Raw genomic sequence first — 27,956 nt, 5'->3', positions numbered from 1 at the left:
CAAGTCTTCAGCGCGTGTTAAAACATAGTAATGATACATTCATCTATTTATCATTTAAAAAAAGATTACCTGTTCACTAAAGTTTCGTCATAGTAGCTTAATAAAAAGATCGTTATTTCTCCCTTGTTACGGATTATAAAAACTTATCTTTGTTTTTACAAGAATGGAACAGTTGGTTTCATATATTATTATTATAATGCGGGTTTGAAATTTTTCGTGTATCCATGTCGAAAGAGTTTCCCGCAACGGCAGTAGGGTTTGCATGAAAGGCGTTTTCAAATCGCTGTAAGGGTACAGCGACATACAGCTTTCGTTTTCCTGTAATTGTACACATTTTTTGTATTGCTGTAAGCGTATTATATATTGACAAATGTTTCTAGATTCCTAAATGAAGTAAGCTCTTCTATACTAGCGTCACAGTACATGTATGAAAATGTAATTTATGTTAAGAAAAATAGTACTGTGTGCAAATGTTTATTTACAAAGAGCAACCCATAGAGATTTTTACTCATTCTTCTCAAGCGAATCTGCCTTACGATTGAGCAGCATCGTCTTTACTCTACAAAAAAAATAAAACTAGTTTCTAAACATAATGTGTTTCTGTCTTAGCTTTTACTAAGCCGCTTAGGCGTCCATAATATTTATCTCAACACAGATATTATTTTTACATATCTGTTGATCAATTTACTTTGTATTAAAAGGAAACACAGTCGGTTTACGTTCTTCGAAGAATATACCTCTATCGTATTATAACTAACTTACCTCCGAAATATTCCCAGTTGAAGAGACCCTGTTATTTTTCAATTTGTTCGGTAAATCGATTGAAACGGTTGAAAAGAGTTCACAATGCTATTAGCGTCGTCGTAACGACACCAACGCTATTGGATATAGCTCGCTTCATTTAAAATCATTATTGTGCACGTTCGAGCGCGTGATAGAACCTTCAGTAAGTACGAGCAATATCGTAATTTAATATTATTTTTCTGCTTCCAATTTTAAATCTTTATTCGTTAAATCAAATGAGCTATCATGTAGATTTTTCCTGATTACTCTCTTGAACGCTTTCGTCACGGAAGGTATTTCTTACATAAAATTTTTCGTGCTGTTTATGTTACAAAATTTGCATTACTGGAGCAAAGATGTTCGTACTATGCTTTCACTTTATATGAGGACTTTTCGGGTCATTTATTGTTTGCGCACAGAATATTATGAAATGTTCATTTCATAACTTTGTGTACAAATTCTTAAAATTAAATTTAAAATTATACTTTACTGAGAATTTGATAAGGTACTAACAATTAATAAACCTTAAATTTTAAAAACAGTGTACTCCAATAAGTCAGAGGGTAAAGTCACTATTTATAAGCAAAACGACTCGTTGAGAAGTCCCTTAAGATCTTTGCGATTTAGAGTTCTGAGTGGCACTGCAACTGTTATGAATAGACATGTCGCTTACCACCAGACGCACGACTTGTTCGTCCCGTCACTTGATATTAGTTAAAAAAACATATCTAATAAAGTAGCTAATAAATTAGCTGTCTTAATTAAATTAGCGTTCAAATAAAAAAAACCCGAATTGGAATTGTTTTTGCTTTACGTTTTTCTAAACAAAAAAACTGCTACAATGCCTTAAATGACACACAAACACTCAGATACACTGCCAAAGGCTCCAAAGTTATAACTCCCCTTTTTTACTATTGCTAAAGCATCGAGGTTTAAAAATTTAAATTTCGCCCTGCAAGATGCATCAATGAAAAATACGTCTTTCTATCAAAATAAGGAAATAAATATTATCCTAACAAAAGTAAGTAACGTAAGTAAGGAACTCAACTATGGTCCGTGTATACAGCGGGGAGTAGACGTGTAAAGTAAACTCAATTCTGTACTAGGTACTGTAACTGCGGCGTAGCTTAGGATGCGTAGCGAGAGGTACTTTTATGAATTTAAACTGGAATAATCTTCAAAACATACTTTATTGTATTCTTTCACATACTTTCGGTGTTGGGTTACATTTCGATATGTCAAGATGCTCCATTCTTTTCTTACTTCCTTTTTTATAACACATTCTAATTACAAAACTATTCATTCAGCCAGTGATTCTACTCATAGAGTAGAGCCTAGACTACAGTACATACCCAAATCTGTCACAAAGACCGGGTAGGGTACCCTCGCGTTAGTGATTAACTATAATGTTTTACTTTTCTTGATCACAATGCGTCGCGATTTTATTGCGCAATAGTGGTTAAGTCTTCTCAAAGCAAGATAGTTGCTCATACAAAGTTTGAAACTCGGAAATCATAAAAAGAGCGATAATAAATAGTGGCGTTGTTGGTGCATACAAATATATGTATACTAAACAGTATTTTACAGTCGTTGTATTCTGAATTAGCAGGAGTATTTGGCAATGGAATTCTCTCTTGGGCACTTCCCTGAACACCGAGGTCAGAACTAATTTTGTAAAGTAAATTTTCCAATTTGATCTTACCGGGAAAGGAACCCGGGACCTCCTCATCCAGCGTCCACATTATAAGCCGTGGGGCCACCGAGGTGGTCTGTTGTAGAGAAGATTGTGTTAAAATGTCTCATTGGAAGAGACCTAAATCAAACTCGTTGAAACGTGGTGGTTAATGGGTATTACAATAATAATAAAAAAATAATAATAACGCACTCACAAACTGCCTCCGTGACTGAACAGTTATCATGCTGTAGGGCTAACACGACAAGGTGTGACTAGCGCGAGAGCGACAAAAAGCACGAGATACTTTTGTAATAATAATTAAAGTTGTAATAACAAAATTGTACCTAACTAGTTGACACGTAGAGTAACCAATATACAGATGTAACATTAACCTTAAACAGTTAATTTGTAAGTAGTCAATTACTTTAAGTTTTCTTTTTTTTTAATACTCCTATGTATAAACGCATGCCGTGGCAACTTGTAAATGAAACAACACAAAACCTCCGACCACAATATCTACTGTTTTGACCAATTGTTTGTGTATGTTTCGTAAGTTGTCCTAAATAAATAAATACTGCTATTCTCGCATAGAGATCTCGCGCTTTGTGTCGCTCTCGGGCAAGTCGTCCCGGGTTCGAATCCGGGGCAGGAGGAAATATTTGTATGGCCTACATTTATTTGTCTCCTGAGCTTGGGTGTAATTTGTGATAGTCGGTGTGTCCATGGCACCCGTGATGCATGCCCATAGGTGTGTGCATTATTTATTTACTCATAACACACACATAGACCATTGAAATTTAGACACAACTTACACCCAAACTCACGAAATAATTAAATGTAGGCCATACAAATATTTCTCCAAGCCCGGGAAACGAACTCTGCGTAGAAGAATGGCATGGTAACCGCTCGACCACCGAGGCAGTTGAGTATGATACAATAATGTGAAAATGTTCCCTCAGTTGCTTACTATCGGAATCTAATTTATTAATAAATGTAACTAAATAGGAAATGAAACTATCTTTCCGGATTTAAATCACGTAGGTATATTTGTTTTTTGTAACAAAAATCGCGTATATTTTTTGTTTGAAAAAAAAAACAAACAAACTTTTTTCAAACAAACAAATATCATTTGTCTTTCTGTTCTAATATACCAATCAACCACTATGCAGCACAAATCCTATTACTCAAAAACTCGCATTGGGAATATTGGGGGCATAAATTTCGCGGCTTTCAGACAAAACAACTTAACCAAAATAATTTTCAATATGAAATTTATTGAACCGTTCACATAAATTAAACCTGCCATAGTCTACATCAGTCAAATTTTACGTTATTAATGCGGTATTAGTTAATTAAATTTATAAATTGAAACTCATTTGGGCTTATATTTACATTTGATATTAGGTATTTATTAAATATTATCGATCTTTTTAATATTTTGCAGCCTAGACTGGCCTCAAATAAACGGAATTGTTTTATATATATACTGCTTATGAATCACACGATTTAAAAAATCTCCTTTTTATTCCATCACAACAATGTATGAAAAATTCATAAGAAAAATCGGAATTACTGAAGTAGATATGAATAATGTGCATACTTATCTGAACCCTCTGGATTCTTATTACTATCAATTCCATTTTCATATTTAGAAAGACATTTCGGTCTCCTAAGAAGAGCTTTAGTGCATTTATCTGTTAGTATAATGGTAATACTACTTAATTACAATGGTATTGTTACATTTAAGGCTGAATAGTAACGCGTCGTTCGTGTGCATGCAAAGGCAACATGATTGCGGTCACCTGTTTTTGAAATAATCTTGTAACATTAGGATTGCCAGTATAGCCTGAAAAAATATTTTATATTTAATCCTAAACCGCATGAAGTCCCAAGTGGTATATAACTGAAACTAGAGATGTAGCTGTTGGCAGCTGCCTTAAATGCCATAGGACGCTGGAGGAAACTTCGGTGTATTTTAAATAAAAACTTGTATTGCACAGAGAACACCACTTTATTGCGACACCGAGAGAAGAGAGAGTTGCCACACGGCAATATTAATTAGTTTACATTGATGTTGCAATAAAACTATTCAAAATTCCCAACAGTAGCGAGTCCTTTTATTTAAAGAAATAATTGAACTACTACGAAATCAATTCTTTGTAGGGCTTAGTCTTAACACAGTATAGTAAGACAAGTATGATAACTCCATACAAACGTAGCAGCGTGGCTTGTACGTATGCACGTACAAGCGTGCTGGACGCACGCTTTCGCATAATAATAAGAAGCGCGTGGGATGCCCAGCTCTAAGCAACGCGAATGCATGGCGAGATTATGCGAATGTGTGCGTCCGTACACGGCGCGAGTCGGATGCGCACATATACAAGCCACGCTGCTACGTTTGTATGGACTTACCATATTTGTTTTATTACACTATGGTTTTAATATGTGCCCTCGTAGTGTTACGCTACTCTGAAATGTATTACTAAAATGATCGTTTGCACTATAAGCACAAAATGTAGGTGTCGTGTTACGTAATGTGATGACATTTGATATAAGTTCTTTATTTCAGAATTACTATCAAATGGTAACCATCCAAAAGGCGTCATAGTAGTGTACCGAGATATGCCCGAATTGGAACCTGATGACACAAAACTTACTACACTCGCTCGCGCAAGGCTGATACAACTGAAGAAGAAGCTCGAAGATGCTTTACCTGATAGTCACATCATTCAATTAGAGTAAGTTATTTCAAGAAGTATTCATATTTGCATTTCATTTGGATAGTTTTAGTTGCAGATATTCGTATAGAAACAGTTATAGTAGCTGAAGAACTCCTTGTGAAAGAGTTCGTCGAGGGAAGTTCTGCCCACCTTACCTATTTCTGCCACCAAGCAGTGTAAGGATTACTGGTTTCCGGTTTTGAAGGGTAAGAGTACTGGTGAAATTACAGGCACATGGGACATGTCAACGCATGTCTCTGGATAACGGGCGCAGTGGCAGTGCCCCTCAGATCTTTTCAATTTAAAGCTCCTCCGACTGACACTGCAACTTCTATGAACAAGCATGTCGCTTACCACTATATGCACGACTTCTTCGTACAGTCACTGAAAATCATAAAAAACCCAGATTTTTATATTCAAACTTAGCTTTATAAACATTTGCAGGATTCACTAAACAAGCACTGATCAATAATAATCATTTTTACGGTTTTTTTATATCACCTAAACAAAAATGGGACTTCAAAGTTATTTAACAAACAAAAAGTCATTAGATAAGTATACAAATGCCTATTCAATAATGTGGCTATCGGCTTTAGAATTTACGGTTCACAGTTTTTGAAAGGCTACATTGTTTATTTAAGATATTAGAGGTATCTGTACCAATTCAAGCATCTATCATCGCATTAAATTTACCTTAAAATCATTAAATTTAACTTTAAGACTTTGAAAGATAATTGATTCTGATAGAGATATAAATTAATTCACTCTACCTATTTATAGAGCTCCTGTAATTTTTTTAATGTTTACCAGTGTCACTCATCCGTTACCATTAATATCATAGATAAATATGAAGTCATTTAGTCTAATGAAAGGCAATAAATGTACATTATACCTTCAATATGTTTGTATGCTTCATGTTTGGCCAGATACAGTAGAATTGTACTTATTTTGTTACATGTCAACTTCTATACAACTGTGTTTTACAAATCAACGAGGTATGAATTGGACAACTTTTTTTAAACATTAAATAAGATTAGAAAAATTGCCTCATCAAATTCTAGAACATTCTTGAATTATTGACCGCCACTGTTAAACCATCAAAAGATTGGCCTCTTATGAATTTCGTTTGATCTCCCTAGACCTTCATCAGCAGATTCTTCAAGGACGGACGGAGGATCAGAAAATGAGGAAAAACTGGCTCCGTTCAGGGAGAAAGTACAAGCGGTTGTCAGCTCATTGGTTGACGACAGCCTAAGCACCGAGCCTGACCAGGGAAAGGGAAGGAAAAAGACTGTACAGGTAGAAAAGGCCAAGATCTACCAGCAATTGTAAAGTAGATTGTCTAGCGCGCTTCGTATTATAAACTTTAAGGCTCCCATATACGGGAAGATTAGTCTTTACAATACGTCGTATCACATTGATCAAAACGACGAATCGATAGACAGTGTATGCTGGGAGTAGCAACGGATCGATACGATTGTCGTGACGATCGATTGAAATAAGGAATCTGTATATGGAGGCATGTAAAAAATCAAACTCAATAATATTCAGTAGACACGTTTTAAAAACTAACATTATAATATTATATTACATATATAACAACAAACTACAAAATGCATAACGTAGTCTGGTAGGACTATTCTCTCCAACTAAAACTAAGCTTCTGGTGACTAGTGACTGATTTCAAAAGGAACACATTTCTTTAAAACTTAAGCTCCTTATTCTGACATGGAGGCTTTAAGCTCTGTATAGGTTAAAAAGTCTTTCATTCAATGGGAACAACTTTATGGTATTAATTATTTCACCTTTTTTTCCCTGCCACCTGTTGCAAGACTTGTTGCGTACCTAAAGCAACAGCAATAATTTTAAGCATTTTTACAAGTTACCTAATCATTTTGATCCAACATGTTTAATCGTAATGGTGTAAAACGACAAAATTTTGCAAATTAAATTGTTTGAAACTCACTACCTAAACAAAAATTCTTATTGAATTATGAATTTATTTTGGTTCATCAATGCAATAACAAATTAAAATTAGTCAAGCATAAAACAACACTCATACTCTGCTTATTATTTTCAGGAAGTGTTTCTGGAACACATCACTCATCTTAGGATATGTATAGAGCATAATCGTCTACATAAGGTTACTGTTAAGCAACTAGAGGACACAGCTAAAATTGTACTAAATAAAGCTGCGGAGAACTATGAAAATCGGACACGTCATCCCCCTGTGTTAATATATGGACCTGATGCTTCAGGAAAGACGACTTTATTGACACACTTGTACTATAAATGCGAAAATATTTTTCCTAAACCAGTACTGAGAATAATACGATTCTCTGCCTCAACACCGAGATCAGCGTATAACTTGGAGTTGTTACGAGTCATGTGCCAACAGATATCGATAATTTTGAACATTCCGGAGGGGTACTTGCCAAAAGATGCAAGTTTCGACCCTTTGTATATAAACAATTGGTTTCAGAGTTTGTTGAAACGTTGTGAGGAAATGGAGAATGAGATTTTGTTAATATTTATTGACAATGTGCATAGAGTGAATCCGTTGGAGTGTGATATTGTGACAGGGTTGTCTTGGCTACCGATGTCTTTGCCTCGAAACGTGTTCTTAGTATGTACAAGTGCGGTATCCTTAGAGCAATTACAACTGACTCCTGCACAGAAGGAAAAGTTCAAGACGCAGAATTGCTACTATTTGTTGGATGCGATTGAAGAAACTCCAGAGAATGATAGCTATGGAGACTTTATTGATGGTGCCTTTGATAACTTAGAAGCCGTCTTCGGTATTAAAGCTTTTAGTAAATTAGCAGGTAATTCTTTTTGTTGAACTACGAACTGTCTTAGGTCTAGAGGTAATCCTGAAGTTAGGGGTTATCGGGGAAAATTGTTAGATCAAATATACATATAATTGTTTTATTAATGATGCAAAAATCGATAACAAAGAAAAATTCCCTTGATGTGACTGATTCGAACCAGTGTCTGTTGCAGCCGCTTTTGAGCTGAGCTACAGACTGAGTCAGCAGACGAATTTCTTTATGTGTTTGTTTCAGATCTTTGTACTAGGATATTCAATATATTAACTAAATTATAATATTTACTAAATATTTAAAGGGCTTTTTTCACCGTCAGCGCAACTGTGGGAAACTTATTGTTTGTGTTGTATACATATTTATATTAATAATAATAAGAAACTAGTGTTATAGTAGTATTTTCATGAAAAATATTAGACCATCATTATCATTATGCCATGACAATGTCATGATTGTCAATAAATAACTGATACCAAACTGCCTTATCACCTGTTTAACAAAAAAACTTAGTTTACTTTTATTTATTCAGGTTACATAACTTGTTCGGAGTTCGGTCTGACAGAGCTGGAGCTTCTGGAGCTCTTGATGCCGACGACTAACAGTGATGCTGTCATCACGCTTAAGGACGCGAACTTCAATTTCTCCACTCTGTGCGTCGTCAAGTATATGATGAGTAAGTTCAAAAATTTCTTTATCTACAGACGGCAGCTCATCAAGCTACACATTGACGGATCTTATATGTAGTATTATTATGTAGGTAGGTAATACTAATTATAATATTACCCTATTTTTATAAACAGCCAAGTACAAAGAAACGAACTTTATAAATATGTCTTAATATTTCTTTTAGAAATTAATTCCCGTGATATCTAGTTAGTATTTCTCGTCTGTCATCGTTTTAATAAAAGAATTAATTTTCGATCGACGTCGTTTATTTTGAAGAGCACGGGGATTTGAATTCCCCGAATGTAAATTCCTTTTACGCAAAATGATCAATCATTTTCATTCATTTTGTAGAAAGCATTTTATTTGTTATCTTAAAAATTAATTTCAAAGTATTCTTATAAATTACAAGTTAGAGGTTGCGGACAGTGTTAACAAAATATAACTTAGTGTCGATAAAAAGGAAAGTTGATCGCTTAGAAACTAATTGTACTTTATTTAAGCACTTGAACGAGACAGAAGCATATTGGTACAATATTAGTGAGAATGTTATGTTTGCGGTTCTTGAACGATATTAACTTGCCATATAGGAAATTAAAAAGGACACAGGGGATCACATTTAAGGGTTGGATCACACTTGTCAGCACGTATCACCGGCACGTTTATACTAGAAGGGTGTTTTAAATGGAGTTTCACCAGCACACTTCAGCACCGGCCTGACTTTACAACATTGTAATATATTCATTACCATATTAATATTATGTTTAATTATTTTTGTGAATAGAGCCAATTGTTTTTTTTTTCTTTTCACCGATGTCAATACCTATACTATTAAACTAGAGTGGATTCAACATTAGAAGATTGTATAGTTGTTGTTTACGTAACCCTAAATTTATAGAAAAAACAAACTTAAAACCTTTTTTGACTATGAAGCCAGCCTAGCTGACATACGCCATTGCAATACATTTATACAATTTTTAAAATATTTTTTTTTCTCAACTTGGCTGCTATGTATAAATCTTAGATAAATTGATTAAAACAAACTAGAAATCTTGTTTAAAAATATGCTTTAGTTAATAGCACTCAATTAAGAGTAATTTCAAACAAATCTTGAAATCTAGCTCGATAAGAAACGCAACCGTGAAATTGCGTCACGTACTGCCCAAGAAGTCTTCTGCGCTTCCGAAAACGGATTAACCTGGTACTTCTTTTTAGAAAAGATTTTGAGTATATTTTTCTTTCTTTGTTTTCTACTTCTAAAATAGTCGCTAATAACACAGCAGCGTCTTCTTCAAAAATATATATTTCGTGTTTTTATAAACTGTGTTCTTAAATCATTGGGGTCGAGTTATTTCTGCACTCTCCAGTACTCTGAAATATGCTAACTCTGCGACAATTTGACGCTGATGCTGACGAGTAGGTAAGACGCGATGAGGCGCGTAAAAGTGTAGGTGATATCGACAACCAAAATTTGGATGCGTTTGAACAAGTGTAGCCCACCCCTAATACGATTACTTATCCAAAGTATTGATGGATACAATTCGATAGTAATAATAGAATTTTCTTTTATGTAAGACTATCTTATTTTTTCACACGTATTAGAGTAGAAAAGTTTTAGTAGCAGACTACTGCTCCTGGACGATGAGTTCGTCCATAGACGTACTGCCACCTTACCTGTTTCTGCAGCAAAGCAGTAATGTGAGCATAACTGCATCCCCGTTTTGACGGGTAAGGGTGGTGAAATTACAGGCACATGAGACCTGTCAACTTATGTCTCAGTGACGTACACGGTGACAGTACCCCTAAGATCTTTATTATTTAAAGCTCTTAGTGACATTGCAACTACTATGGATGCACGACTTGTTCGTCCCGTCACATGGTGTCACAAAAAAATTATTTTCTTTGATCAGAATCGCTAATAAGCGAGAACACAGTATCTGGTCGGAGCACATGGCGCTGGCGTGCAGCCGCGGCTACTGCGCGCGCGCGTCGACGTTATGTGCGTGTGCAAAGCGCGTTACGCGACGCGCATTCCGACCTCGCAGCGCTTCACTTCGCCAACTTCCTTCAAGATACTGACGACACTGATACATCTGAGGCACAGGAACTTGGTAAGTGTAAATGTTTATTGTAAAAAACTTATTAGCGACGATAAGCTCGAATCTAAGCTTCATAGCTTTGCCCGCCGACGCAAAGTTGCCTGTCTGTCGGTTTCCTACAGAATATACTTCGGTGAATGTCCCCATGAGTGCTGCAATGATTTCCCTTTAGGTGTACTAAGCGCTTTTCGTCATTTTCTATGATTCGTTCAGATCAGAAATGGAATTCCCTGCTCCGAGCACTTACAACCCAAATATGTTTAAGGTGCGACTGAATAAGCATCTCTGAGCGAGCTCGTTCATCGTACGCCCTATTTTTACTCCCGGGCTAGGTAGGTAGTAGTTAAAAGCGAGTACATTTACTTTATAAAAAAAAGGATTTTTGGAAAGGGTAAAATAATAATCAGCACTTACATGACTTGTTTAAACTCGTACAACTTTTGAAACTTATAAAATATGATTTAATGGAACAGAAAGGCAAACTTGAATAACATTCAAATCACCAATATAATGTAGAAGAAAATTTATTTCGACTTCAGAAATCCACTAACTAATACATCATGACGTTTTTTTGCGCAGACTTTCTCGTGTTTTTATTCAAGAAAAGATTGTTTTATTTAGACTTACTCATAGCTTGAGTATATTACGTTACACTGAATAATTAAATGAGATGTCATTTAAAAGGGATAATAAAGAATAATTATAACAAATAATATTGGTCGACAGAATAGTATGGTTTGACCTACTGCGTCTCAAGCAGGTCGTGGGCGTGGTTTCAAATCCAGACTCACATCTCTGAGATTTATGGAATTTATGTACGAAATTTAATTTGCAGTTTACCATGAGCTTTTCGGTGAAAGAAAACATCACGGTTAAGCCTGCACGTCGATTAAGGGTCATCAATCTTAGGAAAACAAGTGAAAGTGTATGAACAGTACCCGACTCGCATTGGGCCAGCGTGGTTCTTTTTACTTGTGTTCTTTTTAACCTATCCTAAACCGTAGCCTGATAAAAGACCCGTGCCCAGCAGGGGGATGTATAAATGGGTTGATGAAGGGTCAAGAGCTGGACAAAAGTTGGATACTTAGAAACTAATTGCACTTTACTTAAGCACTTGAAAAAGACAAATGCATATTGGTACAATATCAGTGAGAAGGCTATGTTTGCGGTCCTTGAAGAGTATTAACTTACCATACAACCAGTTCTGATTGACTTCTGCCGCTCAGTAAATACGGAAACTCTCCCCGATACACGCGTATTTTATTTTATATATTTTTAAAATGGTCTTATTTAATTTATTATGTAATTAATGTGTGTGGAAATAATTGAAATGGTTTAAGTAATATAAAAAATAACACATTCGAGAAAGTAAATATGAACAAATGTAACATTACAATTACATTATAATAATTTGATGAACAGGCCTTATGCGCTGTTAGCCCATCAATCTAGCTGGCGATTTTCCTAGCTTGCTGATCGGCTATCCATCACGTATTCTACTTTACGTAGCTCAAGTCATGGAAGCTTTAAGTCCACCTCTCTTTATTCAATCGCTCAAAGTATCTAAATGCATTAAAGGCCGGAAGTAGATAGCACCCAATAAAAGAACAAATATAGGCTATTTGAAGACAGCTTTTCTTTTACTATCCCCTCATTTTTCTAAACAAGAAATCTATGTTTTTTTATAAACATTAATACAAAGATAGAACACAAAGAAAAATTCTTTCGTTCCGGCTGAACCAACAATCTCACCATACCGTGACTGACAAAGAACCAATTTTTCTTTGAGTTTGATTTTTGTATTAACAATTATGAATGAATGAATGAATGGACTAATGAATTGATTAATAATTATAACAAACTGGTGGAGTAATTTCGTAAAAATAATTGGTTATCATGACAGCAACAACATCGTTATATTTAACAAAATTAATATTACTATTTTTTGTTATGAATACAGTTGAGTCATTTTTTAAACGAAAACCTATTACAGTTTTATAATTTTATGATGATTTAATCCCTCCTCAACATGAATTTTAAATTAATTTGCAAACACAACAATGTACGCTTAATAATTTAATGTATGCCTTTGTCGACGAACTTAGTAAAACACTCTGCCGACATAACTCTTGTGTAACGTCGTATCAAATACCTTAAGAACGGATTATCTATCAAAGCCGATTGGAGAATAGTATGTTACATTAGCCAATAGCACTTCGTTATTCTGATATTTCCACTACGTTAAGTCAAAATAAGGATTATTATTGGCTGTAAAAATATATCGCTTGTTCTCACCGCTTTGGTACGTAAAGCTCAATTTATATTGCGGCGGAACTGAATGGAAGCGAATTTTTGTAACGATATTGTACGTCGCATAAAGAACTTATGGTCAATTGTGTAACGTACAAACTAGATACGAGCCAAAATCTTCCGCGGAATTGTCGTGCATTTCGTTACAAAAATTCGCTTCCATTCCTTGGCGCCGCAATACGTGCATAAGTTGAGCCTAATAGGCACAGTCTAACAATGTTAACAAAGTGTTTCTACCATAGGTTGCGTAGATGACGATGACGCCGTCCTCGACACGACGCCATTCCACTCAGGCACCCGTACAGCTGCTGCGTTCACACAGAGACACGTCGAAGAATCGTGGCTCCACCTACTGCTGGCTGGAGACTTCTGTAAACTAAAAGATCTGACTGTCTGCAATTTTGATTTCTTACTTGCTGCTGTAAGTTGGTTTTAAAATGATGCATTATATCTTATTACTCTATGATTTTAATCATAGTTTTCATTTTACCAAGGCATTCTTATTAACAAGTTGGAAAAATAAGATATTCCATCGTACACTCCATGACATATAATTCGAACCACCTAGTATTTTCAGTATTAAATAGCCTAAGCTTAAACAATGTTGAAACTGGTATACAAAACGTCATTCCCATAAATCCTTGTTGATAATTTTAACTTTTTTAACTGGAGAAACCTATTTTTACGATGATGACAATATTTTTGTACCTTACATAATACAATTTATTACTGTTCCCTATTGAACCTATTACTGTTCACGAAAGTAAATCGTTAGCTATTTGTCAAGTGAGAGTTAAAGAGCATTATTTATCTACTATTCCATCCACATCTTAGGTATTATATTATAAAATATACATTTATCTAAGTGTTTATATAATTTATAACAATTTAATATTATTATATGATTTTTTTGTCATGTTGTGCACGTATGTTGTGCACGTTGTTTTAGTTATAGTGTCCTGTATTTAGGTCTGCAGGAAGAAATTTTTATTACAAGTTAGCAGAACCTTTTGTTTTAATTTTCGTTGTATTCTTTGTGACTTGTTGTATTTTTCCTGTACAATAAACTATTAAATAAAATTAAAATAAAATAAATGCAAGGTGGCTAGAATTATGTGTCCGAGAGTGTACATTCTATTCGAATACGCACTGTCTCAATAAGTCACTATTAACCCGTACATAATACAAGTACAAAACTACTTACGCATTTCTTGTACCAATACAGATTATGTATGTATAAAAGGTGTCACTGTACTCAATAACTTCAAATGCATTAAAATTTTATACTGCTTCTTCGTAATTACTAGGAGGACGCTTCTCAAGTCTGGAATCCATAAGTCTAGGTTGAAGGCGAATCAAGCTAATTTGCATCTTACTATGGGCAAAGGTATATCACGACCTCGGTGGCCTAGCGGTTATCACAGTGGCCGTAAAAGCGATGCGACACAGGCGCTGTCAGTGCATTGCGGCGGTCGCAATGCTATGATTGCAATGCACAGAGTGCCACACGAGCAATGCGTTGTCGCAACGTAAAGCTGCTTACTAACACACGGTAGCACCCTTCCCTGTTTATGATAGTACATGCAAACGCCGCGGTCTAGTTTATCCCACCTAAGATGCTATCCAAATATGCAGAGTGGCAGAGTTAGAAATCCGAGAAATAATAAACAAATCATAAAAATTTCACACGAGGCCGTCATTAAATAAACCTCTTCTGATTAATAAGATTTTACCATATTTTGTCAGCAGTAACATTTACATTTGTATTGCCATTCATCAATTTGATCAATTAGCAACAGGAAACCATCTGGTAAAATTAATTATGGCAGTCGCAAGTTCATATATTGAAGTGCGTTTTCATTATTTAAGTTAATCGATAAGATCTTCTATTACAAAAAGATGTTGTATAATAAGCTCATTTTACTGGAAGGACAACAATTTTAATATTTGAAGTCGATTAAAAATTAAAGTCTTGGTTTTTTAAGTAATCAACATTTTTTTAAAACCAAGTAAAATAAAGGACTTAACTCTATCTTATTATAGTATTTTAAAATTAATTGAGTAATTTAAAATATTAAATACTTAATAATAAATTTTAAATATTTGAAGAAAAATTATTCTATTTAGGGTCTATTAATTGAATGGAATACGCATGTTTACGCATATCTACGCAGTTATAACAACACAGAGCATACCAATTATATGTCTAATTATAGGCAAATATTCAAACGTCATTAAAACTATAACATCACAATTTTATTACAAATTAGGCCCCCGTCCCCGTACTTTTACATATTTATCTACGGTTTTGAGGACCAACAAAAAGTCAATAAAAGAAGTGATCAAAGATAATTAAAATACGACGTTGCCCCACATTTAATTAGGTTAAAAAATTAAATATATTCTCATGGATTATAAGAATGATGATAATAAGAAATAATACACTAAATGCATATACTTAATGAAGAAGAACGAAAATAGACAAAAAAATATACTTTTATTTACCTGTTTTTCGTTCGTTTTCGACCTATAACTCTTTAGGTTAAATGGAAGAAAATTTCATCGATATCCTGAGGCTTTGTGCTGAGTACGCTAGCAAGCATTTCCCCTTTGGTTAACTAAGCTTATGTTTTAATAGAAACGTTGCGAGACTTTTGGTCACGGGAGGTTTTAACAAAGCAAACAGAATTTTATTAGTGAAAAGTTTTGCATTTGAAATATAAAACAAAGGTTAGTATTTGGCCGAGAACACGCCACACATAACTCCGTGGACGTAACAGAGAATTATATGTCCACAAAGAAAGCATCCCACTTTAGCAGCCTACCCAGTTTTCATGCACCGACCTTTTTGCAGTCATTGCGATATACAACAGTGGTATTTCCTAGCGCCTTTTTCTCGTTTGTACAGGTTCAAACAGTGACAATTTCATACCTGCGCTGTATCCTGGAGCACGTCCGCTGCTACATTCTGGACCGTGATGTCGAACTAGTCTACGGAGCCGTCAGGAAGTCTAGCGATATCCTCACGAGGGATCCAATGCAACTTGGAGCTCAGGTATTGTTTAACATAATTCTCTAGATCCAAAACTTGATTGTAAATTATCCCTCCTAAAGGATTCATCCAATGAACACTACGCCAGCTTAATTTGTTGGTCATTTTCTGTTATTTTTGTAAACAGCCATATTTATTTACTAATATTATGCTCCCCGAATTTTACGAAAAAAAAATAAACAAACCAAAAAGCAAAATTGAAAAAACAAACGAATTTTGTGAAAATAAACAAAAACAAAAAACAAAATAAAAACAGATCGAGTCCATAAATTAAGTTGGCGTATTGTTCATTGGAGGTATCCAAATAATGACAAACGAAATTAACTATTTTAAATACAAATTTAGTTACTGTACGTAAAACCAAATAATGTATGTTATAAAGACCACTCTTAAACCGCAAAAAATAAGTCAGTTTGCTTTTGCATATTTGTTTTCTGAGCACATATTGCTGGTTTTGTTTTTGTATGGAAAAACTGATTTTTCTTGCGTCTTCAAAGGGGCCTTTCATGGATTTAGTTCCTTTTATTTACTACCTTATATTAAGGACTAAGAAGTAAATTATTTAAATTAAATAAATTATTTTACTATTAAAAATGAACATTGATACCAAAAGTAAGTACTATTTTTAGATCAATGACCGCACAGACTTTTGCGTCTATTTGTTTCTAAAGGATATTACAGTTACAACTTTCTTAAATTGGAAAAATAACTTTCACAGGTTTTTCACTTTGCGGTACGGCAAAAAAGCTGTTTAAACCTAAAAACAAAGATCTGCAGTAAGCACATCGAGAAATTCTGCTGAATCGTTCCGTAGCTCAGCTGGTAGAACGGTAGCCCCGGTTTGGTGAAGTCGTTGGTTCGGATTCACCAGAACAGAAGTAACTTTTTATGTTAGTTCGATCTTTGTATCAATAATAACAACAAGCTAGGAACAGTTTACACGTTTGGTTTTACTAAGCACAATTTTTGGAAGAGTGACGCCTAAACTAGGTCAGAGAATAAAAAGTAACGAGAAAAGTCGTCTTAAGCTGTTTGCTTAAGATGACTTTTAAATAGTTTAAATTTATTTATTACGAACGTACCTTACGTATGTGCTGGTTAAGAACTGTGCCATGGACAGCTGTTTATCTTCATCTAAATGAGTTTCTTTCGTTTAATAAAAACTGATTTCGAATTTTCAATATAATGCTATTTCATAATCATACCACTTTACTACTAATTATTTTAACTTTGGCTTTGACTTTGACTTTAGAGGGCTTGACCCGAACGCCCGTCGTAGCCTGGTCTTACCGGGTAGCCCGTAATCTCCCCGGAACTCCCTACCTCTCGGGGCATTAGGTAGGTAGAGATAATTCGGGTGGGTGTACAATTTAACTAACTTCTTACATAAAAAGTCTACTACTACTACTAGTATGAGTCAAAAAAATACCCACTCAGTGCTCTCCTTGCCGAAATCACACTCGTATTGAAAGATGCAGATCAAAAGTCTTACATACAATGTTAAAATTATCGCTAACACGCCACATAAACCCCTTTCGCCCGTAATTAGTGCAGGCTATGGGTAGAACCATAAGTGAATTGTTTCTCAAAACTTAGAGGGAATTCTCAGTGATATTGCACAATCTGTCAAACTTTCCGTCTTTTTGTATTGTGGAATCAAAGCGTCCCGTCAAGTTTACTATCACGTTATCGAAAATGTGTTTTTAAAGAAAATATCCATGTGGGCCATGAATTAAACACGGGATTTTAATTTGCAACATTAATACTTTGGGACTATTTACTTTAGCGCGTAGTGCGTAAATTAACTATTGCGTGACTTGTTTGAAATATGAAACCAATATAAACTTTTTCTACGGTAAACCCTGCACAAAACAATAATAATGTTTTACGTCATTCAACTGCTCAGAACAATAACTAATTTTACTATATTTAGATTTGCGTCATTCTGAACTTGTCATCTTCATGGCTCTTTTAAAACTCGGTGCGTCATTCATCCATTTATATTTTAAGCTTCATTTTCTACTACATTCCGTAATTTCAAAGTAAAGGTAATTAAATTTTCATAACCCCATTGTTTGGGATGTAAACACATTTCTTTAATTGTATACGTTTTAGGAAAATTCATAAACTAATTGCTATTACAGTTATACATAAAGATGAATATCGAATTTCCTTTTTCATTAATGAATATAGCTGAATATTTCACATCCTTTAGCAACGAACTAATTTTGCGGTTCGTGCATTAACCCAGAATAAAGTCGTAGGTTAATCACATGCTACTTGCTGCTATTAGTTGATAGGTTGGTTTTTTAAATTACTTTAAGCAGTACTGTTTTATGATCTATTATTAAATTATTGAACAGCACTAACTGTGCAAATTTTATTTTATTCTTAGCAATGTATGTACGACTTGACCATTAAATAGAACTTTAAACATATGGTCAACATCAACTCTATAGAATTCATATGTAACAGTTTGTCTATGATCAAGGTATAATTTTTGCTGCTGACTGTAGTGTTGAGCTTTCGTAGCGAATGGCGTAGCACTTGATCCGTAGTCAATTCAATTTGTTTACTGTATCTCAATTAGTGCTGTCGAACACAGTTTGTGTTCGAATCATGTTGCTGCATTCTTAATTGCTCTTGCAACAGTGATCGCTAACAAATTCCTTTTTATACAAGTTTGTTTTCTATGTTATTTTAATTCCATAATTTCAACAGATTTATTGTTACATCCATTAAAATGTGTTGTTAATAAAAATTTTAGTAATTAAAAGTGCTTAAGATTAAAATCTTTATAAAAATCTTACAAAAATTTTATTTCATTGTACCTACGTTTTTAATGACAATGAAACATTCTTCTCGTGACACAGTGTCGAGTTACGTGTTTTAATTCTAGGCTTATGTTACATCACATGTTCATCATCATCACCGACTTATATTATACGCCTCACTACTATGCATGGGTTTACCTTATAGTCCGCTACTCTCGCCTGATACAGGTTGGCGACTTCCAACGATTGTGAAATTTGTTTTTTCAGTTTTTTTTTATAACGTCACTCTTGACGGGACGAACAAATCGTGGGCCTGATGGTAAGCGGCATGCCTATCCATAACAGTTACAGTGTCACTCAGATCTTTAAATTGCAAAGATCTGAGGGGCACGACCACTGCGTGTGTCACCCTGAGACATAAGTTGACTAGTCCCATGTGCCTGTAATTTCACCAGTACCCTTACCCTTCAAAACCGGAACACAGTAATGCTGACATTGCTGCTTGGCGGCAGAAATAGGTAAGATGGCAGTACTGCCCTGGACGAACTCTTTCACAAGGAGCTCTACTGCTACTAATATTTTTTTACTATTGTGCTTCTCAATAGCACGTCTATGGAGTAGTTCACTTGCCATAAAGCAAAATACATTTAATTTGAAAAAGGAATTGCAGTGGCAGCTGAATAGAATGCAGATCATTTATTCGTTGAATAATCAACACAGTACACATGCATTTTATAATGATAATAATAATAATACTAATAATTATAACAATAATAATAATATATAGTAGACTCACCGGAGTTTGCGCGAAAACTGACAGGGCGCATCGATGATCTGAAGCAGAAGATAGCTGCTTGGGGCAAGCGGATTCGGCGATATTCCGAAAGGGTGAAGAGGTATCGGCAGAATCGTCTCTTCATGAGTGACCAAAAGAAGTTTTATAGGACACTGGAGCGTCCTGATGTGGTCTTGACGGGTGAGCGTCCGGACAAAGCAGAAGTGGTCGCCTTTTGGCGAAGGCTTTGGTCGCAGCCCGTCGATCACGAAGAGGGTCCATGGTTCGAAGCGGTCGAGAGAGCATGTGCAACCATAGCGCCTATGAATCCCATCAGCATATCCGAAGAGGATGTAGCGGTAGCGGTCCGTAAGGCTTCGAACTGGAAAAGTCCGGGACCGGACGGACTGCATCATTATTGGCTGAAGGGGTTCTGGTGCTGCCACGCTACTCTCGCTCGTCAGTTCCAAAGTGCCCTTGAGAGTGGGACGCTCCCAAACTTCTTAACTACTGGGGTCACTCATTTAGCTCCAAAGAGCGATGCTACCGTGGATCCATCACAGTATCGCCCCATAACTTGTCTTTGTACAATATACAAGACTTTAACATCTGTTTTGAGCTCCAAGATAAGTCAGCACATTGTTGATAACAGTGTGATGTCTGAGGCTCAGAACGGATGTAGGGGCGGTAGCCGCGGTAGTAAGGAGCTGCTCCTCGTCGACGCGGTCGCTGGCCAACTTGTCAGACGCAACCGTCGGAATTTCTCCGCTGCCTGGATAGACTATAGGAAAGCGTTCGAGTCGGTGCCCCACTCATGGCTCTCGAGGGTCCTCGAACTGTATAAAATTGACAGTGCAGTTCGACACTTCCTCGGGCAATGCATGGGATGTTGGAGAACGATCCTGAGTCTGGACGGTCGGCGGATGACGGATGCGGATGACCGAATAGAAATAAGGCGAGGTATTTTCCAGGGTGACTGTCTGAGTCCACTGTGGTTTTGCCTGGCCCTGAACCCTCTGAGTACTCTATTGGAGAGGTCGGGCACAGGCTTTCAGTTTCGGAGAGGTGGGCCGCGAATGCCTCACCTTCTCTACATGGATGATCTCAAGCTATACGGCCCCACAGCTGACAGATTGACGGAGCTGCTGACAATCACCAACGGTTTCAGCAGTTCGGTTAGGATGGAGCTTGGGATCGATAAGTGCGCGGTGGTCCATGTTGAGAAGGGACGTGTCATGCATTCTGATGGCATTAATATTGGCACAATCACCTGCGGGTACTCTCCGAGACTGAAACATACCGGTATTTGGGCATGTCGCAGACCATCGGTGTGAAGGAAGCAGACGTGAAACAGGGTGTGTGCGAGGTTTTTTATGGGCGCCTGAAAAATGTGCTAAACAGCTATTTGTCAGGCGTTAATAAGATCCGAGCTTATAACTCCTGGGTCATGCCTGTTCTGATGTACACATTTGGCGTGCTCAAATGGACTCAGACGGAATTAGACGCTCTGGATAGACGAGTCCGCACGACGATGACCTCTCACCGAATGCATCATCCGAGATCGTCAGTTATGAGATTGTATGTCCCGCGGAAGTGTGGAGGTAGAGGCCTATTAAGTGTCAAAACCATGCACAACCGCGAGATATGCAGTCTCAGAAACTACTTTTTGACGATGACGGATGACGTGATTCGTGGAGAGGTTGTCACATGTGATAAAGGGCTAACTCCCTTATCGTTGGCCAAAGAGGAATGGCGAGACCCGGTGGTGCTTAGCACCTCTGACCGCGAGTCCGTATGGAAAGAGAAGGAGCTCCATGGGAGGTTCTTCAAGGTACTCCACGAGCCTTTTATGGATCGTAAAGCCTCCCTACATTGGCTGCGTTTCGGGGACCTCTTTGGGGAAACCGAAGGTTTTGTCTGTGCAATACAGGATCAGGTTATCAAGACGAGGAACTATCGGAAATATATCCTAAAGGACGGCACAGTAGACATTTGTCGGGCATGTGGCCGTCCCGGAGAGTCACTTAGGCATATTGTTTCCGGTTGTTCCGCTCTTGCTAACACTGAGTACTTGCACAGACACAACCAGGCAGCCAAAATATTACACCAAGAGCTCGCTCTCAAGTACGGACTAGTGCAACAGAGGTTGCCATATTACAAGTATTCACCGGAGCCAATACTCGAAGATGACCGCACCAAAATCTATTGGGATCGATCTATTATCACGGACAGGACTATTCTTGCGAATAAGCCTGATATTGTGATATTGGATCGATCGCAGTCGAGGGTATTTCTTGTGGACGTCACCATCCCGCATGACGAGGGTCTCGTGAAAGCTGAAACCGAGAAACGCCGGAAGTATCTCGACCTGGCGCACGAGATCACCGACATGTGAGATGTGGCCTCCACTGAAATAATCCCAATTGTTTTGTCCGCAAATGGGTTAATTCCAGTCAGCCTTTCTAACAGCTTGAGGCGGTTGGATTTCTGTGGCGTGTCGCTTCCAGCACAAATGCAGAAGGCGGTCCTGCTCGATACGGCACGTATTGTTCGCCGATTCTTGGACCTGAGTCCCTGACCCCGGCCGACTGTGCCATTGCCGGGAAATACCGCCTCTCCCATTTAAAAATTCAAAATTAATCTTTTAGGCCTTAGGAGAGGCGAGAGTTTAAAATAAATACGATAATAATATAAGTGTTTGAAATTAAATACAAATAAAAAGTACAAAGCGTGTGTACTGTGTTGCCAAGGAAACCATGACCGACTCTGCTTATTGTCATTTCGCTTAGTACTTAATACATAACCTCGTTTACCATCACGTTATCGAAAATGTGTTTTTAAGAAAATTTATCCATACGTCATTCTCTGAGTGTGGGCCATAAATGACGCACAGGGTTTTAATTAGCAATATTAATACTTTGGGACTATTTACTTTAGTCCCATGTGGCGGTAATTTCACCATCACCCTTACCCTTCAAAACCGGAACACAGTAACGCTGACATTACTGCTTGGTGGCAGAAATAGGTAACTTGGCAGTACTACCCTAATTTAAAGCTTTGTGATTTGTAATTTAAAGCTCTGCGTGTCACTGCTACTGTTATGGACAGGCGTGTCGCTTACCACCAGGCGCACGACTTGTTCGTCCCGTCACTTAGTATTATTTAAAAAATAGTAATAGCAGCTCGATGACTAGCCACTGACAAGTGGCTAATTACTCTTAACTTTTAGCGGAATACCAAACGTATGAAAACCTGCCACTGACACTCTGTTGACAAACAATAGTGAAACCACAGACCAAATAAATACCGTGAAACCCTCTGTTGCGGGTACCACGGACACATACATAGACAATCACAATTTACACCCAAACTCATGAGAGAAATAAATGTAGGCCACACAAATATTTCTAGCATTTCCACATTTGTCCAGCATGGCAACCGTTCGACCACAGAGTCACATAATATGTATTGTCACCCGCGATACAGTTTCCCTAGTGCGATTCTATGATTGTGTGCATTATTATTATTATATTTAAAATTGAGTAATATTTAAATCTATAGTCCTCTAAATATACTTTAAACAAAACAAAAATTTGACCCGGCAAACTGATTCAATTAGACACATATAGGTACGTACACTAACGAAACTAAAAACATCATAAAGCCACCATATCCCTAACAATGCACATGAGCAACTCACTGCGTTCGGGAACAATTCTCTTACACTCAACTGCTCTGCTTTCTTTAGCAAATCGGTGTTAGTCAATGGGCTTAACTCCTGATGTCTGCAAACGTTCTAAGTCCGTATAACGGCCAATAAGCCTCTGAACACTTCACAAACTGACGAAATTACGTTTACTTTGTTGAGTGTAAAATCTCTTCGATGTTTTCGTGTGCTGCTTTGAATTTTCTTTGAGACCGTTTAACTCAACAACAGTGTTACTTTAGAATATTAACATTAGTGCAACATAGTACATATTTATATTATTATGATTCTATATGATCAAAATTAATATAAGTTCTTCTATGGCATAGATATGGTATCCATAAAGCTGTGTATAAAAATTTGGATTATAATTATAATTATAATTCGATTTAAAATTATTTACATTCAGGACATATTCAGGACATATTCCATTTTATGATACAAACAAATATGTTATGTAGGTACACGGAGTTTTTACACCAAATATTCTTGTTATTCATTTTTAATCTGGTCATAAGTAATATATTTTAATGAAAATGTCTTATGGATTTTAATAATATGATATGATATGATGGATATCCTATTTTTCATCACCATCAACCCATTTATTCCACTGCTGAGCACGGGTCTCCTCTGAGTCGAAGGTTTAGGCCGTAGTCCACCAAGCTGGCCCAACGTGGGTAGGGAAAAAAGTCATGATAAATTTCAAAGTTCGCATATAAATTCCGAGAAACTCAGAGGTGTGATACCGGATTTGAACCTACGGCTTCTGTTTGAAAAACGGTAACCCATTAGACTACCACGGCTTTTTCTCCTTTTTTAGTAGTATTGTAATTCGATTTAAAATTATATACTTAACAATATTTAATAAGGATTTCATTTTATTGTACCAGTTTTCTTAGAAATTCAACAAATTTATGTTAAACATTTCAATTTCCTAGAAAATCGAAACTGAAACAATTTCATGTAAAAAGCTAATAAATGAGCAGATTAATTAACCCAAGCACCCAATTTCGTAAAATAATATTAATACTAGTAATTTAAGTATTTTACCGAAAACGTTTTCAAGAAGCTTTTAGAATATAAGAATCGGATTAAAATATGTTTTCCTAAATATATTTATCATCTAGGTTGCAGCCTTAAAACTCAAAATTCATGAAGTGATTAACGAAATAGACCCACCATTTTGTCAAAACGTGATTAAAAACTTTGATGAAAGAATCGACATCTGTAACTGTGGTCGTAGTGGACATTTATCAGATATCATTTTTTATTCATAATTGCCAAACCTTACTTTTTTTAATACAATGAAAATTTTAATCATTGTCATCTAAATTTATTATTTTATTTTGATGTACAAAACAAAGTTCTTGTTGAAAACCCTATATATAGTTCTCTATATTAACACAACAATTTTTATAATATGTAAAATGTTATTAGCTTTTTTGCCATTTTAGCGGACAATATGTGTATTATCTACATTTCCGCAAGAGTGGATTTGTGCCAAGTCACCGGCGCGCGGTTTGCAAAATAAAATGCTCAAGTTTCCCCGGAACATGAGTTTTATCATCGCCTGTAACTGTTTATTTCACGTCTTTGAGCCAGAATAATGTTATTTGTGTTCGTAATAAATGTTCCTTGTCTCCCCTCGAGTATTTTATTAGTTCTTCTTGCTGCCTTTTTTATTAGGTTATTTTTATTATATTGAAATGTCACCCAGAGTTAGTGAAATTGCGTCTATCTCGATATACGGTTCAATAAAAAGATTATTACTGTTATCAAGAATACATTTCATTTAGGCAACCGGTTGTTTATTTATAAAGATACAAGGGTAACATATTATGTTGAAGGGATGACATTGGGTCTTCGCGGCAGGGTGCACAATATGCTCTGTTCTAATGTCTAAATATGCTAATACGATGGGCATGATAATAATTGTATTTCTATATTGCTTCATTCTTGAAGGTAGACTAAAGATTTGGAATACAAAAATGAACTTTAATGTACGTCTTTATGGTTATTTGTGAGACAAGATCAGAAAAGTCAGCACAGTACAACTTACGTAGTGATAATAAAATAAATTATTTTGTCTTCTAACGCATTTAAAAAGTGACAGATCCTTTGAACTTAAGTTTAGTTTATATTTGCCCGAGTCGAGCGACGTTATGTAATTCATATATAGGTATTTATCATTTATATAGTTAGTTTCGACTTTATTATAATTACTGTTTGTTTTTTGAACATTCATAATTTCAGCTTTTTGACGTATACTATAGAGCATTGATTTGAACGTTTAATACACATGTTAAATGATCCCACAGGGACTGGATAGTAAATATTCATGTTGGCTTAAAGTTGTAGCAATGCATAATGCTTGCATAGCTGTTAGCCCTAGTTTCTTCTTGTAAATACACAGAAATCTAAATAAATTATTAATATATTAATAAAGTGTAAATATTATTTTATAAAAAGAGGAAGCTCAGATCCCACTTATTAGTTAAGCTGTGAAAAATGCGAATAAGAAATTGGAGTCTAGGTTCTGACGCTTTTGACATTTTAATCTTAACGCTAGATCAGCTGTCGTACGGTTGTTTTGAACAAGAGACGGGTACTACGATATATTTAAATGCTAGATTTGACTATCACATTTAGGCGATTAACACACTGCACCGCGCCCCGCAACGGAGTGCGGGACGCGGAATCACGCGCGCGGTGGCGGAGACGCAGATCTGCGTCAACGCGCGGTTTAATCTGTGCGGGGGGAGCGGTCTAGCGGCCCCGCGTCACTTAAAGTACTCGCTTCGCAGTTGATCGACGTAGTAATTGTACATGTAGCCGACATCCTTCTTTGACAAGAATGATTAATAATACAGATCTCATTCAGGACGCTGCAGATAAACTGTCTATTTGGTTTTTATTTACTCAAATAAAAAGACACCGAAGATATTGGATACATCCCTTTTTACGAACCAGATCGATAAATGGATAATTGCAACTTCATTACAAAGATTTAAGAAAATATGAAGATAAATTTGGTCGATTTTCAATAGCAAATATAAATTTATCGACGTCGAGATCTACTGCAGAAAACTGACCATGCCCTTCTTATTGAACATGCCTCCTTTTGTTAAGCTTAAAAATCTGCGAGGTAGTGCGGAGCGCAGTGTGCCATACCCTGCGGCTCGCGGCGCCCCTCCGCGCGGGGGCGCAGTAATACCGCGCACACCGCACTTCCGCGCGGAGAAGAGTTGTCAGTGTGGTCGACTGCGCGTGTTTTCCATATAAACTGAAGTACTTCGGTACAACGTTAAAAAACGCAGCTCCGTCGCGGGGCCCGGTGCAATGTGATAATCGCCTTAAGTACCTGTGTGTTCTCTCATCAATACGTCCCATAGTTGAGCATTGTTAAAAGAATGAATGAATGAAATATTCTGTATTGCACATAAATTGCAATGGCAATACAAAACAGTAACTTATGTATAAAAATAGAGTGGTTAAGTTAATGTGCAACAGGTGGCCTTTTTGCTCCATGCAACCTAAGGATGGAGATTTGGTCTTTTCGAATACCAAATTTCTTGATTATTACTATTAGTAACTTTTTGATTATTACTAAACGAAAAAATGATAATTCCTTCAAATAACCTGTCGCACTTCTATGTGTATTGTTACTATCTCTATTGTTGTCTCCAATTTCCACAGCCAACTGATTGGGCTTTTTCACTGCAGATAATAGCATGGCTGCGACCCGCGGTGGCTCGCCGGGGTGTTCTTGCCACATTAGTCACTTCGGCCATGGCATGGTGCGACGGATATGATAAGCCACTTCTCGTACCACTCAATGGATGGTGAGTTTTAGAGAATCCTCAAGCAAGGTTACAGTCATTTTGATATCCTTGCAGTCCTTTTAAAGTTACATTTCTCAATGTGTTATGTGTGTGTAGCATGGGGAAATCCAGGAATAGGTCTGAATGTTTAACAGATTTCTTTGCATGAAGTGGAAATAAACTTTATGCAGCCGGGACTTCGACTCCATGAAGTTGATAACGACTTCACACATAACTACATGCTGTCAAAACTCAACTGCATGCAGTTAAGACTTCAACTTCAAGCGTTGATATGAACTCCGAGAATCAATAGTAGTAATTGACATTCTTACGGGGATATATGTTTTTTTTTTTTTGCATATATTATAATTTTTTTGCTTTTAATTTATTAATTAACTTAAAAAAGTGTCAATCGACATTCTGAAATAGTTGTAAAATTTGTTTTCATCTTGTCTTAATTTTGGATAGAGTACTTAAAAATAACCTTCCCCATTACTATAGAGAAGGTGATTTTGATATACTCTATCATAGTGTTGCTACACTTGGCTTCGATTACTTAAGTAATTAGTAAGTAGTAATAAAGAAGCCGTGCTAGCCTAATGGCTTGACCTGCTGTCTCTCAAGCAGAGGGTCGTGCATTTGAATCCGGGCTCGCACCTCTGAGTTTCTCGGCCTTTATGTGCGAAATTTAATTTGAAATTTATCATGAGCTTTTCGGTGAAGGACAACTTCGTGACGAAACCTGCACGT

At 36.4% G+C, this 27,956-nt stretch overlaps 1 protein-coding gene across 1 annotated transcript in view; it reads left to right on the top strand.

The window, feature by feature from the left end:
* LOC113236548 overlaps positions 1-27,956 on the top strand; it is a 98,609-nt gene that overhangs the window by 23,283 nt on the left and 47,370 nt on the right. Inside the window, exons 6-13 of the mRNA XM_026472677.1 lie at positions 5,028-5,196; positions 6,318-6,477; positions 7,259-8,003; positions 8,533-8,676; positions 10,577-10,777; positions 13,318-13,496; positions 15,984-16,130; positions 27,109-27,227. Of these exons, the coding sequence (XP_026328462.1) occupies positions 5,028-5,196; positions 6,318-6,477; positions 7,259-8,003; positions 8,533-8,676; positions 10,577-10,777; positions 13,318-13,496; positions 15,984-16,130; positions 27,109-27,227 (1,864 nt within the window). The remainder of the gene's footprint in view (positions 1-5,027; positions 5,197-6,317; positions 6,478-7,258; positions 8,004-8,532; positions 8,677-10,576; positions 10,778-13,317; positions 13,497-15,983; positions 16,131-27,108; positions 27,228-27,956) is intronic.

Source organism: Hyposmocoma kahamanoa, unplaced genomic scaffold (genome assembly GCF_003589595.1).
Source record: "Hyposmocoma kahamanoa isolate Upper Pololo Valley unplaced genomic scaffold, ASM358959v1 92, whole genome shotgun sequence".
In the NCBI taxonomy this organism is placed as follows: domain Eukaryota; kingdom Metazoa; phylum Arthropoda; class Insecta; order Lepidoptera; family Cosmopterigidae; genus Hyposmocoma; species Hyposmocoma kahamanoa.
This window is presented reverse-complemented; position numbering and strand designations above follow the sequence as displayed.